The following is a 15,363-nucleotide window of genomic DNA, read 5'->3' as shown; positions in this document are numbered from 1 at the left end:
GGGAAACAGATCCTGGAAAGGTGTAATAATAACAGAATTGTCGTGATGGGAGGTTTTAATTTCCCAAATATCGACTGACATCTCCCAAGAGCGAGGGGTTTAGATGGGGTGGAGTTTTTTTTAGGTGTGTTCAAATAAGTTTCTTGACACAATATGTAGATAAGCTTACAAGGGGGGAGGCTGTACTTGATCTGGTATTGGGAAATGAACCTGGTCAGGTGTCAGATCTCTCAATGGGAGAGCATTTTGGAGATAGTGATCACAGTGCTATCGCCTTTACCATTGCATTGGAGAGGGATAGGAACAGACAAGTTAGGAAAGTGTTTAATTGGAGTAAAGGGAAATATGAGGCTATCAGGCAGGAACTTGGAAGCATAAATTGGGAACAGATGTTCTCAGGGAAATGTGTGGAAGAAATGTAGCAAATGTTCAAGGGATATTTGCATGGAGTTCTGCATAGCTACATTCCAATGAGACAGGAAAAGGATGGTAGGGTACAGGAACCACAGTGTACAAAGGCTGTTGTAAATCTAGTCAAGAAGAAAAGAACTTATGAAAGGTTCAAAAAACCAGGTAATGATAGAGATCTAGAAAATTATAAAGTTAGCAGGAAGGAGCTTAAGAAAGAAATTAGAAGAGCCCGTTAGGGGCCGTGGGAAGGCTTTGACGGATAGGATTGGGGAAAGCCCCAAGGCATTCTACAAATATGGGAAGAGCAAGAGGATAAGACGTGAGAGAATAGGACCAATCAAGTGTGACAGTGGAAAAGTATATATGGAACCGGAGGAGATAGCAAAGGTACTTAATGAGTACTTTGCTTCAGTATTCGCTACGGAAAAGGATCTTGGCAATTATAGGGATGACTTACAGTGGACTGAAAAGCTTGAGAATGTAGATATTAAGGAAGAGGATGTGCTGGAGCTTTTGGAAAGCATCAAGTTGGATAAGTCACTGGGACTGGATGAGATGTATCCCAGGTTATTGTGGGAGGCAAGGGAGGAGATTGCTGATCTTTGCATCATCAACGGGGACGGGAGAGGTTCCGGAGGACTGGAGAGTTGAGGATGTCGTTCCATTATTCAAGAAAGGGAGTCGAGACAGCCAAGGAAATTATAGACCACTAGGTTTACTTCAGTAGTTGTTAAGTTGATGGAGAAGATCCTGAGAGGCAGGATTTATGAACATTTGGAGAGGCATAATATGATTAGGAATAGTCAGCATGGATTTGTGAAAGGCAGTTGTCTGGCACCAACAATTATTCCATGGTCAAAGTCACTTAGATCACAATTCTTCCATATTCTGTTGTTTGCACTGAACAACATTTGAATCACTTGACAATGTCTGCATGATTTTATGCAGAGTTGATGCCACATGATTGGTTATTTATATGTTTGCATTAAACAGCAGTTGTGCCTAAAAGTGGCCACGGTGTAAATTTCAACATTTCAGATGATGCATAGTGACATCCTGGCTGCAGTTAGCACATCCCCTACAACATAAAACTTAAAATTTATTAGTCCATAATGAGTTATTTCTGTTATTTGCTTCGGTAAGTTAATCAGCTCATTTACCCAAATTCTGACTACTTTTAATTGCTTCTGAGACAGCAATGCTTAAACTCAGGGGCGATGTGAACTTTCTGTTTGACTCTTAGCAGTCTCCATGGGTTCATTGGTCAGAATCTATCTGAAGGAGAACTCTTTTCTGTCTGTGGTCTGGTGGTTATAACTGCAGCACAATTTCATGTCAGAGGCTCAGGCACCTCACTTGTGGCTAAGGATGTGTTAGGGCCTGTGCACTTTTTGCACTAGCCTTCCACAGGGTCCAAGGAAGCACCTTGTCAGATCCTGGGAATTTATCCACTCTAATTTGCCTCAAGACAGCAAGCACCTCCCTTCTGTAATCTGTACAGGGTCCACGACCTCACTGCTGCATCTATAGGCTTTGTGTCTATCTCCGGAATAAATACTTACGATCTCCACCAACTCTGTTGGCTCCACACAGAGAATAGTTCTCTGATCTTCTAGAGGCCAAATTTTGTCCTTGGTATCCTTATGCATTTAATATATCTTTCAAAGCTCTTAGAATTGTTCTTCACCTTGTCTGCTAGAGCAACCTTGTGTCTTCTTAGATGCCTGATTTCCTTCTTAAGTGTTCTCTTGTACTTGTACTCAAGTACCTCATTTGTTCCTTCCTCCTTAAACCTGCTATGCATATCCTTTATTTTCTCTTAACTAAGGCCTCAATATCTCATGAAAACTAAGGTTCCTTAAACCTGTTATCCTTGGGTTTTATTCTGACAGGAATTTACAAACTCTGTACTCTCAAAATATCACTTCTGATTGCCTTTCACTTATCAAGTACACCTTTGCCAGAAATCAGCCTCCACACTTGCCCGATCCTTTCTGAGACCATCAAAATTGGCCATTCTCTGGTTTAGAATCTCAGCCCAAGGGCTTACCTATCCTTTTCCATAATTACCTCGAAACTAATAGCATTATGATCATCAGGTGCTAAGTGTTCTCCTACACAATCTGCTGTCATCTACCTTGTTTCATTATCTAATAGGAGATCTAGTATCATACTCGCTTTATTTGGGAGTTGTATGTACTGATTAAGGGAAAATTACTGAACACAAACTCTTTCCCATCCAGCACTTTTACAGTATGGGAGTCTTGATCAATATGTGGAAAGTTAAAATTGCTTACTATCACAACCTTACATTGCAAGAATCTCCTATTTGACATTCTGCACTACACTGAGGCCTTTCTTACCGCTTTTGCCGTAAGGTCACATTTTGCTTGCATACTGCACTTGGTCAGATGACGAAGTATTGCATGTCATTCATTTTCAGCAACACAAAATTTGATTTCTGGTGTGTTGAAATATGGAAAACTGTCTTTAATTCGTAATCCACACTTCAACACCTTCATTGAGCTTCATGTTAATCAAATCCAAGACTTAACAGGTTATCAATAGCCTGCTTAGGGAGGCCTGAAAATTTCAAAGTTGGGCTCTGAGGAGTTTCAAGTTATTTACTTGGAATTGAAATGCTTCCTTCAGGACTTAAACATATACTTTAGGCCAACACTAAATAAGCAGTTCAGTATTACTGTATTGTACAGTGTTCGAGATCAAAGCTTCAGAATCAGAATTGGATTTCATATCACCTGCATATGCCATGAAATTTGACTTTGCAGCAGCAATACAATGCAACACGTAATAACATAGAAAAAACTGTGACTTATGGAAAGTACATATGTGTGTGTGTGTAATATATATATGAAAAGCACATAGTGCAAAAAATAGAAATGAAAATGTAGTGAGGTAATGTTCATGTGTTCAATGTTCATTTAGAAATCAGATGGCAGAGGGGAGAATGCTGTTCCTGAATCATTGAGTGTGTGCCTTCACACTTCTGTTCCTCCTTCCTGATGATAGCAATGAGAAGAGGGCATGTCCTGGGTGTGGCCTTAATGATGGATGCCACCTTTTTGAGACATTATTCTCTTGATCACCACCATCCAAATCAGATCATTCCATTGGTGTTCATCTGTAGAATCATATGGCACAAAAGGTTGCGATTCACTCCTTTGATCTTGCAATAGCTGTGTCGGAAAAACAAGATACATTATTAAATGAAATGTTGCATGTTAATCTGTATCACAATTGTCACTGACTTCAAGTCAATTAATTCATCCAGTAGATACAGATCAAAAGGCAGACCAAGTTGAAAGTAAATTTTTCCCATCAAATACAACTCTGAGATCATTTTCTTGTGGGCATACTCAATAAATCTTTGGAATAGTAACGTAACAGAATTAATTCAAGGCCACCCAACTAGGGTGTTCAACCAGAGTGCGGAAGACAACTGTGCAAATGTAGAGATAAATAAATAGCAATAAATATTGAAGAGTCCTTGAAAGTGAGTCCACTGGTTGTGGGAACATTTCAGTGATGGGGCAAGTGAAGTTGTCCCCTTTTGGTTCAAGAGCATGATGATTGAGGGCTAATAACTTTTCCTGAATCTGGTGGGTGAGTTCTGAGGCTTTTGTACCTTCTTTCTGATGGCAGCAGCAAGAAGAGGGCATGGCCTGTGTGTGGGGTTTCTTGATGATGGAAGCTGCTTTCCTGCAACAGCATTTCTTGTGGATGTGCTCAGTATGAGAGGGCTTTACCCATGATGGACTGGGCTGTATCCAGTGCTTGTAGGATTTTCCATTCAAGGGCACTTGTATTTCCATACCAGACTGTGGTGCACCCAGTCAATATACTCTGCAATACATATCTGTTGAAGTTTGTCAAATCTCTGCAAACTCCTAAGGAAGTAGAAGTGCTGCCATGCTTTCTTTGTAATTGCACTTTACAGGACAGGTCGTCCGAAGTAAAAACACCTAATTGCTAACCTTCTAGACCTCTAATTCTCCGATGAAGACTGGCTCATGGACCGCTGATATCCTTCTGAAATCTATAATCAGCTTATTGGTCTTGCTAACATTGCATGAGGGGTTGTTGTTATGATACCACGCAGCCACATTTTCAGTCACTTTCCTATATGCTGACTCATCACCACATTTGATTCAGCCTCTGACAATGGTACCATCAGCAAACTTAACCACACAGTCATAAGTGTAAAGCAGGTAGAGCACAGGATTAAACACACAGCCTTGTGGTGCACGTCTGCTGATGGAGATTGTGGAGGAGATGTTGTTGCCAATCTGAACTGACTGGGGTGGGTCGACAAGTGAGGAAATCCAGGATCCAATTGCACAAGGTGGTATTGAAGCTGAAGTCTTGGAGTTAATTGATTAGTTTTGAAAGGATGATGGTATTGAATATTGTAGTTGATAAAGAGCATCTTGTGTATGCATCTTTGCTGTCTAGATGTACCAAGATTGAGTGAAGAGTCAATGAGATTGCATCGATGTGGACCTGTTGCTCTGGTAGGCAAATTAGAGCAAATCTAAGTTGATTTTCTTCCAGAAATTGATGTGTTTCATCACCAACCTCTCAAAATACTTCATCACTGTGGATGAAGGGCGATAGTCATTTGAGGCACGTAATGATGCTCTTCTTGGGCACTGGTATAATTGAAGGCTGCTTGAAGCAAGTGGGTACCCCACACTGCTGAAGTGAGAGTTTAAAGATTTCAGTGAACACAGCCAGTGATCAGGACAGGTCTTTGGTACTTGGTCAGATACCCCATCTGGGCCGGATGTTTTTCATGGGTTCACCATCCTGAACGCTGCTTGTATGTTGGTTTCAGAGACTGAAATTACAGGATCATTGGGGGATATGGGAATTCATGATGGTTCCTCCATGTTTTGATGATCAGAGTGAGCATAGAAGACATTAAGCTCATCTGGAAGTGAAGCCCTGCTATTTCCTATGCCACTTTATTTAACTTTATAAGAGGTGATAGTATTCAACCCTACCACAACTATCATGCATCCTTAGTTGATTCAAGTTTGGTCTGGAATTGCCCGAGAGGTGGCATTTCCAGAGGTCGTGTCTGGACTTCTTGTAGTTTTCTTGATTACCAGACTTGAGCGCCTTTGTCTAGCTCTCAACAGAATTTGGATCTTATCGTTCATTCAGAGTGTCTGGTTGGGCAAGACTCAATGAATTTGTGGGGACACACTCATCTACAGCTGATTTGAGAAAGTCCATTACAGCCATGATGTATTCATTCAGGTCTCTGTATGAGTACTTGAACGTGCCCAGTCCAATGACTCAGAAGTAATCCTGTAACCGCTTCGCTGCCTCTCACAACCACCTCTTTGTTGTCCTAATCTCTGGAGCTTCATTCTTTAGCCTCTGCTTGTATGCAGGTAGGAGAGGAACAACCAAGTGATCAGATTTCCAGAAATATGCTCTGGGCATGGAACAATAGGCCTTCCTTATCTTAGTATAGCAGTGGTCTAATGTATTGGGACCCCCGGTACTGCAGGTTATATGCTGATGGTGATTTAGCAGGGTCTCCAAATATGATCTGAAATGCGTTGGGATGGGCCGTTTCAGGCATCATGCAGTACTGTGGGATCTTGATTATAGTTGGCTGCTGGTATATAAACTGTGGTCAAAGTGACAGATGAGAACTACCCAGGAAAATAGAATGGACAGCTTTTGACCATTTGTTCCAAGTTGGGGGAACACAAGTTTGAGAAAACTGCCATGTTGGAATATCATCAAGAGTTTATTATGAAACATTCACCTCCTCCTTTTGCCTTTTTCAAATCAGCAGTTCGGTCCATTTTGTGAATCATCAAGCCTTCTGGTCTCATTGCTGTATCTGGTGTGCCCAGAGAAAGCCACCTCTTGGTCATACATAGAATACAAAAGGATCTCATTTCTCTACAATAAAGCAATCTTGTCCTCAGTTTAGTTCTCTGGTGACTGCACATTTGCCAACAAGATGCTGGGTAGAGGAGGCCTCATTCCACTGTGTTTCAGCCTGGCTTGTAGTCCCGTCCTCAGTGCCTCACTTTCGGCCACGACGATGAACCTTTGTCCTCTTAAACATGCAGTAACTGCCTGGTCTGCTGAGTCATGAGATCTGTAGTTCATGAAGTTGATTTAAAAGTACATTGCTTAGAGGGAAGTTACATCCTGCAGATTGCAGTAAGAATAGGTTGAAAGGGGTATATTTTAAAGAATATTTAGGACAATTGTGTTCAGCCCACAGAATGTTGCTAGTGATCGCTGGTGCCATCATTCTTCCACATTATTATCCTGATTCACTCAGCTCCACGTAGTATAATGATCCTGATCCAGATGTGGGTGGAAGTGTTAACTGCAAGGGATCTGAGTAGCTTTAATGACATCAGTGTGACCATTAATTACATTAATGCACCCAGGAAGCTCAGCAAACTTCTTGATGGAGGCCATTGGGAGATCTGAGGAATGTTCAGGATTGCACACATTGAAAGTGCTCTCTTACTATGACTTCGAAACAAGTTCACCCTAACTGAATCCTTTTGACTTGAAACGTTACTTTTTTTTCACCTTCTAGGTGCTTGGCTGTCTTGTTGATTATACCCAGCACTTCTATGTTTATCTGAATTGCTCTACTATAAATCTTTCTTTGATGGATTCATAGGTACTTGTGTTAATTTAAAGCTTCTGATTGATTTGTTTTGCATTTCAGTGAGAAGGAGATTCTGCATCATGAAAAACATTATGAGCCATTCTACTCATCATTTGTGGCTTTGTCTGCACATTACATATCAACAGTCTGTGCACAAAGTGAGTATTCCTGATCAAATTAATATCATAAAAGCCCTTTTGATAGAGAATTGTAATGATTGTCAGTGTAGAAGCACCAGAATCCTTCAGGTTTAAGCCATTCTGGCTTTAAACCCCAGAGAAAGATTTGGAGGATTATCTGCATCTTGAAATATGGAAGTGTTCTGATAAGATTAAAAATAAAGTCAAAGGTTGCAACACATTACCAATTTTTTTTAGCTTCTAATTATATTTTGAATGACCCTTTTGTTTATATGTATATTACATCATATCACTGAATTATGCAGCACGAGAGGAGGTCATTTACCCTATAATGCCTTTGCTGACTCTGTGAAAGACCTATCCAGTTTGTCCTGTTCAAGCATCTCCTATGTCAAAAGTTTCTAGAATTATCCTTTCCAGTTAAATTTGTAAAGTAAAATATTTCATGTTTTGAAAACTTTATTTTACTAATTACCAACTTTTCCAACATTTCTAGTTCCTAGGAATCAATTACTATCTGTTGCTGCTGCATGTAAAGTCCTGATAGAATTCTCATTGATGCGTCTTGAGAATCCAGATGAAGCATGTGCTGTTTCACAGGTAATTGCTTAACACTCAGATTGGTTGTAAGTGTAAAGAGTTCTCTGGTGAATATTTATTATTCAATGAAGTTGAATCATTTTTCTAATTTGTCTTCTTGCATGCTTGTATCTAGTTTTCTCATAGGTGTCTGGTAAGTAACCTATTGTATTGATGATGGCTTTATTACCTTTCCTGGGGATCATCTAGAAAGGTCACCAAGAGTTCTGATCTGCACCAATAAAGTCAGCTGGTTGTTTACTTCACTGCAGTGAATAGAACCGTGCGGTGTGAAGTGATCACATTTAAAAGTACTTGATTGTTCTTTAGGATGTCCTGAGTGCATCATAAGATCCAAATAGTTTTAATTATCTGGGGGCATTTTTGATTTATAGATCCTGGGGCAAAGAAGGATGGACATGTCTGAAGGTTTTAAGTACAGATTTTCCTGCAAAAGCAAGTTTCAACAGAAATTGATAGCATTTTTGTTAAGTATTAAAGAAAAGGAAACAAAAAAGAAGTTACATTGGTTGGAGATCAGCTGTAATCTACTTTTACTGGCTTATAAAGCCCTTCCCTATTCCCTTTCCCATTCTTAGTGCCTTATTTCTCTTGACAAAATTCCTCTTCTTGCTGCTTTTAGAAGATACCTTAACATTTATGTTTTGCAGTGTTTTTGGCTACTACCTCGAATTCTTTCTTGCTTAGGGCAACCAGTGACCTTTGGTGTTTATTGCTATTTTCAAAATGTATTCATGAATGTACATAAGTGTGTATATATCTTCAGCACATCTTTTATATCAACCAACTTCCATAAATTTCAATATTATTTTTCTGAAGTAATAAGAATAAAAAAGCACAGTAATCTTGAAAGGGCTTAACTGAATAGAAAGGTTTGTTCAAAAATGTTTTGCTGTAAATGTATGCATTTTTCTACTTTTCAACTCTTATTTTGTTGTCACACTTCTTCCTCAGAAACACTTGATCCTCTTGATCAAGGGCCTTTGCACTGGCTGCAGCCGACTGGACAGGACTGAGATAATTACTTTCACAGCGATGATGAAGTCAGCCAAACTGCCGAAGACAGTGAAGACTCTCTCAGATGGTACGCCTTTGATTGTGAATCTCAGTTCATTTTCATGTTACTGTAACCCAATTTTACTTAATCCTTGGTGCTCAGAGGTTATTGACGGTTTGTTATGCTTAACTTCTATGTATAACTTTCTTTACTTAGTGGAGGATCAAAAAGAGCCTGTCTCTCCGTTGACACCTGAACTACGACAAAAGGAGGTACAAATGAATTTCTTGAACCAGTTGACTTCCGTTTTCAACCCAGATGTGTCGACCTCATCTGCTCCTCCTCCTGTGGCTCAGGTAAATGAACTCTGTATCTTTTGAGCAAGGCTTTTATTAAGATTCATAAATTAATAGGATATTATGACAAAAATCAGATTTTTTCTACTGCAGTACTGTATTACCAATGAGGAGAGTAGCAACAGATACCATGAGAAAATTCTAAATGATAAGTGATTCAGAATGCATTTATGTAAGGAAATTTGCCAAATTGTTTCTGATCAAGATATTTATTTTAGGGAACATGAGTTCTGTTTTTTTTTGTCATAAATGTTGGGGGAACAGCCTTTTTTTTTGAAGCAGTTACAGATGATGTACAGTGTGGCAATCCCTCTTCTGGATAGGAATAGAAAGAAACTACAGTGGATTCTGTTAATTGGGCCATCGGTTATTCAGGGCTGCCGTTTATTTGGGACAATTCTTTAAAAAAAAAGGAAAACTAATTAAGAAACTAGCCAAGATTTATTTGGGAAACGATCCCACTTAATTCAGACAGGAGGTTTTCAAACAGTTTCTAAGTAGAGTCAGTCAGATGACCATTAAGACACTATACTGTGCTTGGAGCAAACAGTTTTTAAACAGCTTTTAATTTTTAAACTACAAGCTGTGATTTTTGTCACTGATAGTTGGCAAGAAATAAGAGGTAAGGCAATTCAGAACTGTTTTTGTAGTTTTTGTAGTTCATTCAGGCTTGGAGATGCCGGAAATGGTTGGGATTGAGAATGAAATGATTTAATTACTTCAACAAGTTAGGAACTACAAAGAATTTGAAGTTATTGACTATCATATTGAACATTACAATGAAAATGAAGATTTGCAGGATGCAATCGTTGAAAGCATTATTCGAGGCCAGTCCACCATCTGCTGTAGGTGTCTGCGCTGATTTTGTTTGTTTATAATCAATCAAAAGAACATGGCACCATACATTCGATGATTTCCTCCATCGATAACTTATTAGGAACTAATACAATTTTATAGTACTGTAGTGCTATAAGTATTGTAATTTGTTCTGTATTTCATTTAAATACATAATTTGTTACTCCGTTTGTGTTTGTACCTTTTTAACTGTTTCCATGAAGCTTCGTCTAATTGGGTGCAGCTTAATTTGGCCAGAATGTACTGGTCACGTTGTATTCCAGTTAACCAGAATCAACTGTCTTCTGCTCAGTAAACCTGTTTTGTCACCCAGTCATATGATGGCTAATTTGTATTTTAATTTTATTCACCTGTTTCTTCAAATTCAGAGTTTCCATAATTAATTTGGGAAGAGTACCTTTGGATTTACCTGCATTATTCTTTTGAATAGTTAATTTGACCAATTTATTGGAAGTTATTGCTGAGTTATTTATGTTGTGATTTGGATTTTACCTACTGGAAGTTGTTTATTAAATACTCAGGCTCTTTTTTTTGACTGTCATTTTCTGTCAGTTAAGCCTGGATGTGAACCTAGATTGAAGGTGAAAATACATTGATTCTGAACAACTTTGTGAATCCTTCACAAAAATACTTATTTCCATCTGGAAAATACTTTCTTTTATCTTGCTGTGCTTTGACCATGTGTAATTGTTTCTGCAAATGATTAGAATAAGCATATGAAAATATGATATGTAAGATACAATGGTTGACCTGGTGGGGAATGAAACACCTACATAGTCTGGTATGACTGAACAGCTTGTTAATGTGAATTTTCTGTACCTTTTTTAATTGGTCAGGCGGATGGAGAAAATGTTGAACAGACAGCAGCAGACCAAGTAACTGTTACTAAGATGAAAAATGCATTTATTGCTCAGAATGTCTCCAGTTTACAAGCATTGGGTGAGTTTAACTGTGAAATCCTCATAATGAAGAGAGCTGCGCTCAGAATTTTTTCTTTAAAGCAAATTGAATCATTCGTGTGATAAGTATGACTACTGATCTTGTATAAATGTGATAATGTCTAATAAACATTGTGTATAGCCAGTTAATTGGGGTTCTTAGCTTAAGTAAAAACTATTTTCAATTGGTTACATCGGAATGAGAGTAGGCCATTTTGATCAGTGAATTTGTTTGTCATTCTGTAAGATTGTGGCTGAATTGTGACGTAGTTTGTCATAGAGTAAAGATTATGACCTGAGTTCATCCACATTCATAAAAACAAGGCCAGGATTATAGTTTTTAAACCTGTGTTGATTAAATAATGGTTACTTAAATTTAAAATGATGTCTCAACCAACAAAATCAATTGTCTGTCTGTATTTTGTGACCTTGTGTGTATTTGTAAACTTGCTGTTATTTGTGAAATAATACTTTTGAAGTATCTATATTTTGAGTGACTAGCTAGAGTTAGATTGTGGGATTGATGCATTTTGACACATGGGTGGAGAAACATATAGGTAATTTAGTGAAGAGTACAATTGCTAGGTGAGACTGGAGGTAGAAGAGAGTGACTGACAGCCAGTAGCTTAATGAGAACCTATTAGGATTACACTTAAAAGAAAGTAATGCAGTAATAAATATATTTTCTCATTCGGTTTACGGTTCATTTGCTATGCTAGATTTTAATTCTGTATGTAGGTTCTTTGTCTGGTCATTGTATTTAACTCAAATGTTAAAAGAAATATGTTGAATTCCCTTGTCATTTTGTAGGGGGCTCTGAGAAGCTATTACGTGTCTGCTTAAACCTTCCCTACTTCCTGCGATACATCAATCGTTTCCAGGATGCTGTTTCTGCAAACTCCTTTTTCATTATGCCTGCTACTGTTGCAGATGCAACTGCAGTACGAAATGGGTGAGTTACAGTCAAAATTTAACTTGTAGGTGTGACTTTTAACCTTCCTGATGTGAAGTACATTAAAGATTTTTACTTTTTTGAGATACATAAATCAGGACCAGCTTTAATATCACTGGTATAAGTTGAGAAATTTATTAACTTTACAACAGTAGCACAATGAAGTATATGATAAATAAATATGTAACCCCCTGGGTCACCTCAGGCTCGCTCAGCTCGTTCTCGTCTAGGGGGAGCAGCCTTTGGCCCCGTCAAACTGGGTAATCAGCTGGTGTGGATGCTGTGTGATGTCCCCGCCTCGCCCAAAAACAGACAGTACACCATAAGCGATTAAATGAGTACAATTTATAAAGGTTACTATAACTAAGTGATTAATGATGATACAGTATATATGAAGAGAAAAAATAAAGAAAAGGCGCCAAACTTATCAAAGTCCAAACCACTTCGTGCACAACCCTTGGAGCTCAATTACTGAAGTCTTCTGGCCACCATTCGATCCCCTCCGAACTCCTCGACTCGCAGCTCAGGACCCTCTGAGAGGTCAACCAAGCACATCTAGCTTCATCCCCCCTCCTCGGAGTACCTCCTGGCCTCGGACCCCTGCTTGGGGTCCGTTCCTCGCCCAGCTTACAGCATTGCGTCCCCTCTCTCTTACCCCCTCGCACCGATTTGCCCAAAAGCCCGTCAATAACCGCTTACAGACTCAGAAGAAAGAACAACATTAATCCCCATTTGGTTTACAAAGGAATACAATTCTCGTTATCAGTAAATTTTAAACCCAAGCAAGCTTCTAGCACTCTCTCGCAACAAAGGAGCATTCCTGCTAGTTAACAAAACAAAGAAGCCCTTTTGATTACATACACAGTAACAAAGAAAAAAGAAGAAACCCCCTTTACACTCTCCCCCCACCAAATAAAAGTCATGTCCTCATGACTATTAAATAACTCGCCACCTTTCCTGCCAACACACCATAACCCAAGCACAAACAGTGACATCTCCTCCCCACACAGTAAACCTCACGCCCTGTTCCTCAGGCGCTACTTAGGCCAACTATCTGGGAGTTCCCTAACCCTTCTGCGACCTCCGTACCCCCTCACCTAAACCCTTCAGGCTCGGACAAAACTGGGGATACCTTGGGCCCACTACCAACTCCTCTCTCAACCTCTCATTCATGCCCCACACTGCACACAGCTAACCCTCCCCGCTACACCTGACTCAATGGGAGAAGGGCCAAAGGTCTCTTCCTCAATCGAGGGAAAGTCAGCAAAAGGCAGCATGTACCACACATCCAGCACATCATCCATCGAATCTGTATTCTTCCTCATTTCTGCGATCGGTAGCTGCTGTTTGATCTTCTCCAAACGGAAACACGTGGCCCGCTGCTCCTGCAGTCTCTTCAGCCTCCTGTTCAGTATTCACTGCACTTCTCTCCAGCTTTTTCTTCCTCATGACTTCTTCCAGATCAACTTTCAGGTTTTGCACTTCATTTGAACTGTCGATGGTCATCTTCAGGTTCCCTTCAAGCTTCCGCTTCCCTCTTCTGAGTTTTGTCTGTAATTTCTTCACCTCCGCAAACTCCCCTCTCCAGGTTCTCAGTTTGCTATTGCCCTCAGTCAGACAACTTTCTTCATTCTCTCCAACTTGTAAGTCTTCCGAATGGTTCCAGATCACTTTCTCCAGTCTCTCCGTCTTCATTTCAAACTTGATTCCGTAGAGACAGTCACTCACAAGCTGTGACCTTCGCCAGCCCTGGCATGTGTGCAGAAAACACTTTAACTCTGTAGTTCTCAGCCGCTCCTGCAACGACCTCACTTCATATTCTCCTGAGGCAAATCCAAATACCAAGAGATCATCCACATACACCAAAACTCCAAATGCCTCCACATCCCCTATGGTCTTCCACCTGCCCCGCAGGAAGGTTGCAAGGGCTCCAGATATGCCCTGTGGCATCTTTTCGGACCGGAAGACTCCTAGGGAATTTATAACGGCCGTCTTCTCCTTGTCGGCCTCACTCATCGGGATCTGGCAACATCCATTCCTCAGATCCAGCACCTGAAACCACGTCGCACCACTCAGACAGGCCATCGCCTCTTCGGCCCTCAGGGCCATATTCTGGTCTCTGACAGTGCGCCTCTTCAACGCACTATAATCCACACACACGCTGCCTACGTCTTCCATGGCTTCAGGGGCCAGTCGCCGCAACCTCTCTCTCTCCAAGGTGTCTTCAGCGGTCAACTCCCCTCCCTCGTGGTATTTCGCAGCGTCCACGAAGAGGGTCTCACCCTCAGATACTTGCCCCAGGCCATACCACCACTGGCTCTTGTTTGAATTTGGTATCGGCCCAATGCTGCTACACACGTTCGCACAAGTAGCTCGAAACTCTGGGTGCATCGACAATACCTCCAAACAGCGCTCACCCACCTCCTCCGGGCAGGCCCCCAAGCGCACCAGCAGGATATTGGTTCTCTCTAGAACAGAAACGCTGCCCGTCTCAACAGTGTCCGGACACATCAGCATTAACGATTCATGAACCTCAGTCACCTCCACTTTTTCCTCCAAGAACTCCATTTTCACTGACCAACAACCGTCGTCTGGATAATCAACGGCACTGGTACCCCAAATCACCAGTGCCCTCAATGTCGTCAAGGGTAAATGCTTCCAATAACGGTTATAAAACTAACTGTACAGCAACTTAACTGACGCCCCGGTGCCGAGGATGGCTTTAACTTGACTTCCATCCATCCGTCACAACACCTGTGCGCTTGGTCCCTCAAAGCCTTCCGGAATAGGGTCCGCTCCTTTCGGGAGTTCCTTGGTACATTGCTGGGAACGTGCTCCCCCAGAGACCCCAAGCCATTCCCCCACTGAGCCTCCTCTAAGTTTCCCGACACCTCTTGAATCAACGGAACAACTGATCCCCTTGACAGATCCCCTTGGCACCACAATCAATTTACCTGCCCCCCTAGGCAAAAGGGATACCCTAAAGACTTTGCACCAATCTCCTGCCACAGATATGATAAGCCCCCCCAGCTGCGGCATTTGACTTATAGTCGAACCACACGCATTTTCCCACACTTTCCCAGAACTGGCAGCTGTCACTTCGAGGTAATTGCGCCCGACAGTTCTAACAACATCACCAGCCCACCTACTCAAACTTTCAACCCGTCCCTGTCGCTTTTCCTCAGCCAAGCACTGCCAGTCACCCAACAACTGAGAGGTCCGCTCCGCCCACGCCTCCACCCGTTTAGGGCTGGACATTATTCCAACAACCGGGCGGAGCTCACCACTGCTGAAACATCCCAACCTGTCACTCCTCACTCTCCAAACAGTACGGACAGCCCATGGTCCCACCACCATTTCGTCAGCACTAGTCGGAACTCGAACAATGACCTCCAGGCTACCAACAGCAGCCACCCCACCCAACACACACGCAGTGAT

General features: G+C 41.1%; 1 protein-coding gene across 1 annotated transcript in view; it reads left to right on the top strand.

Annotated features, from left to right (window-relative positions):
• The window catches only part of ubr4 (ubiquitin protein ligase E3 component n-recognin 4), a 223,878-nt gene that overhangs the window by 10,978 nt on the left and 197,537 nt on the right, over positions 1 to 15,363 (top strand). The window contains exons 2-7 of the mRNA XM_059952034.1: positions 7,148 to 7,245; positions 7,724 to 7,827; positions 8,782 to 8,911; positions 9,041 to 9,180; positions 10,872 to 10,974; positions 11,784 to 11,925. Of these exons, the coding sequence (XP_059808017.1) occupies positions 7,148 to 7,245; positions 7,724 to 7,827; positions 8,782 to 8,911; positions 9,041 to 9,180; positions 10,872 to 10,974; positions 11,784 to 11,925 (717 nt within the window). The remainder of the gene's footprint in view (positions 1 to 7,147; positions 7,246 to 7,723; positions 7,828 to 8,781; positions 8,912 to 9,040; positions 9,181 to 10,871; positions 10,975 to 11,783; positions 11,926 to 15,363) is intronic.

This window comes from Hypanus sabinus, chromosome 27 (genome assembly GCF_030144855.1).
Source record: "Hypanus sabinus isolate sHypSab1 chromosome 27, sHypSab1.hap1, whole genome shotgun sequence".
Classification (NCBI taxonomy): Eukaryota; Metazoa; Chordata; class Chondrichthyes; order Myliobatiformes; family Dasyatidae; genus Hypanus; species Hypanus sabinus.
The sequence above is the reverse complement of the archived record's forward strand: the minus strand, read 5'-3'. Positions and strand labels throughout refer to the sequence as shown.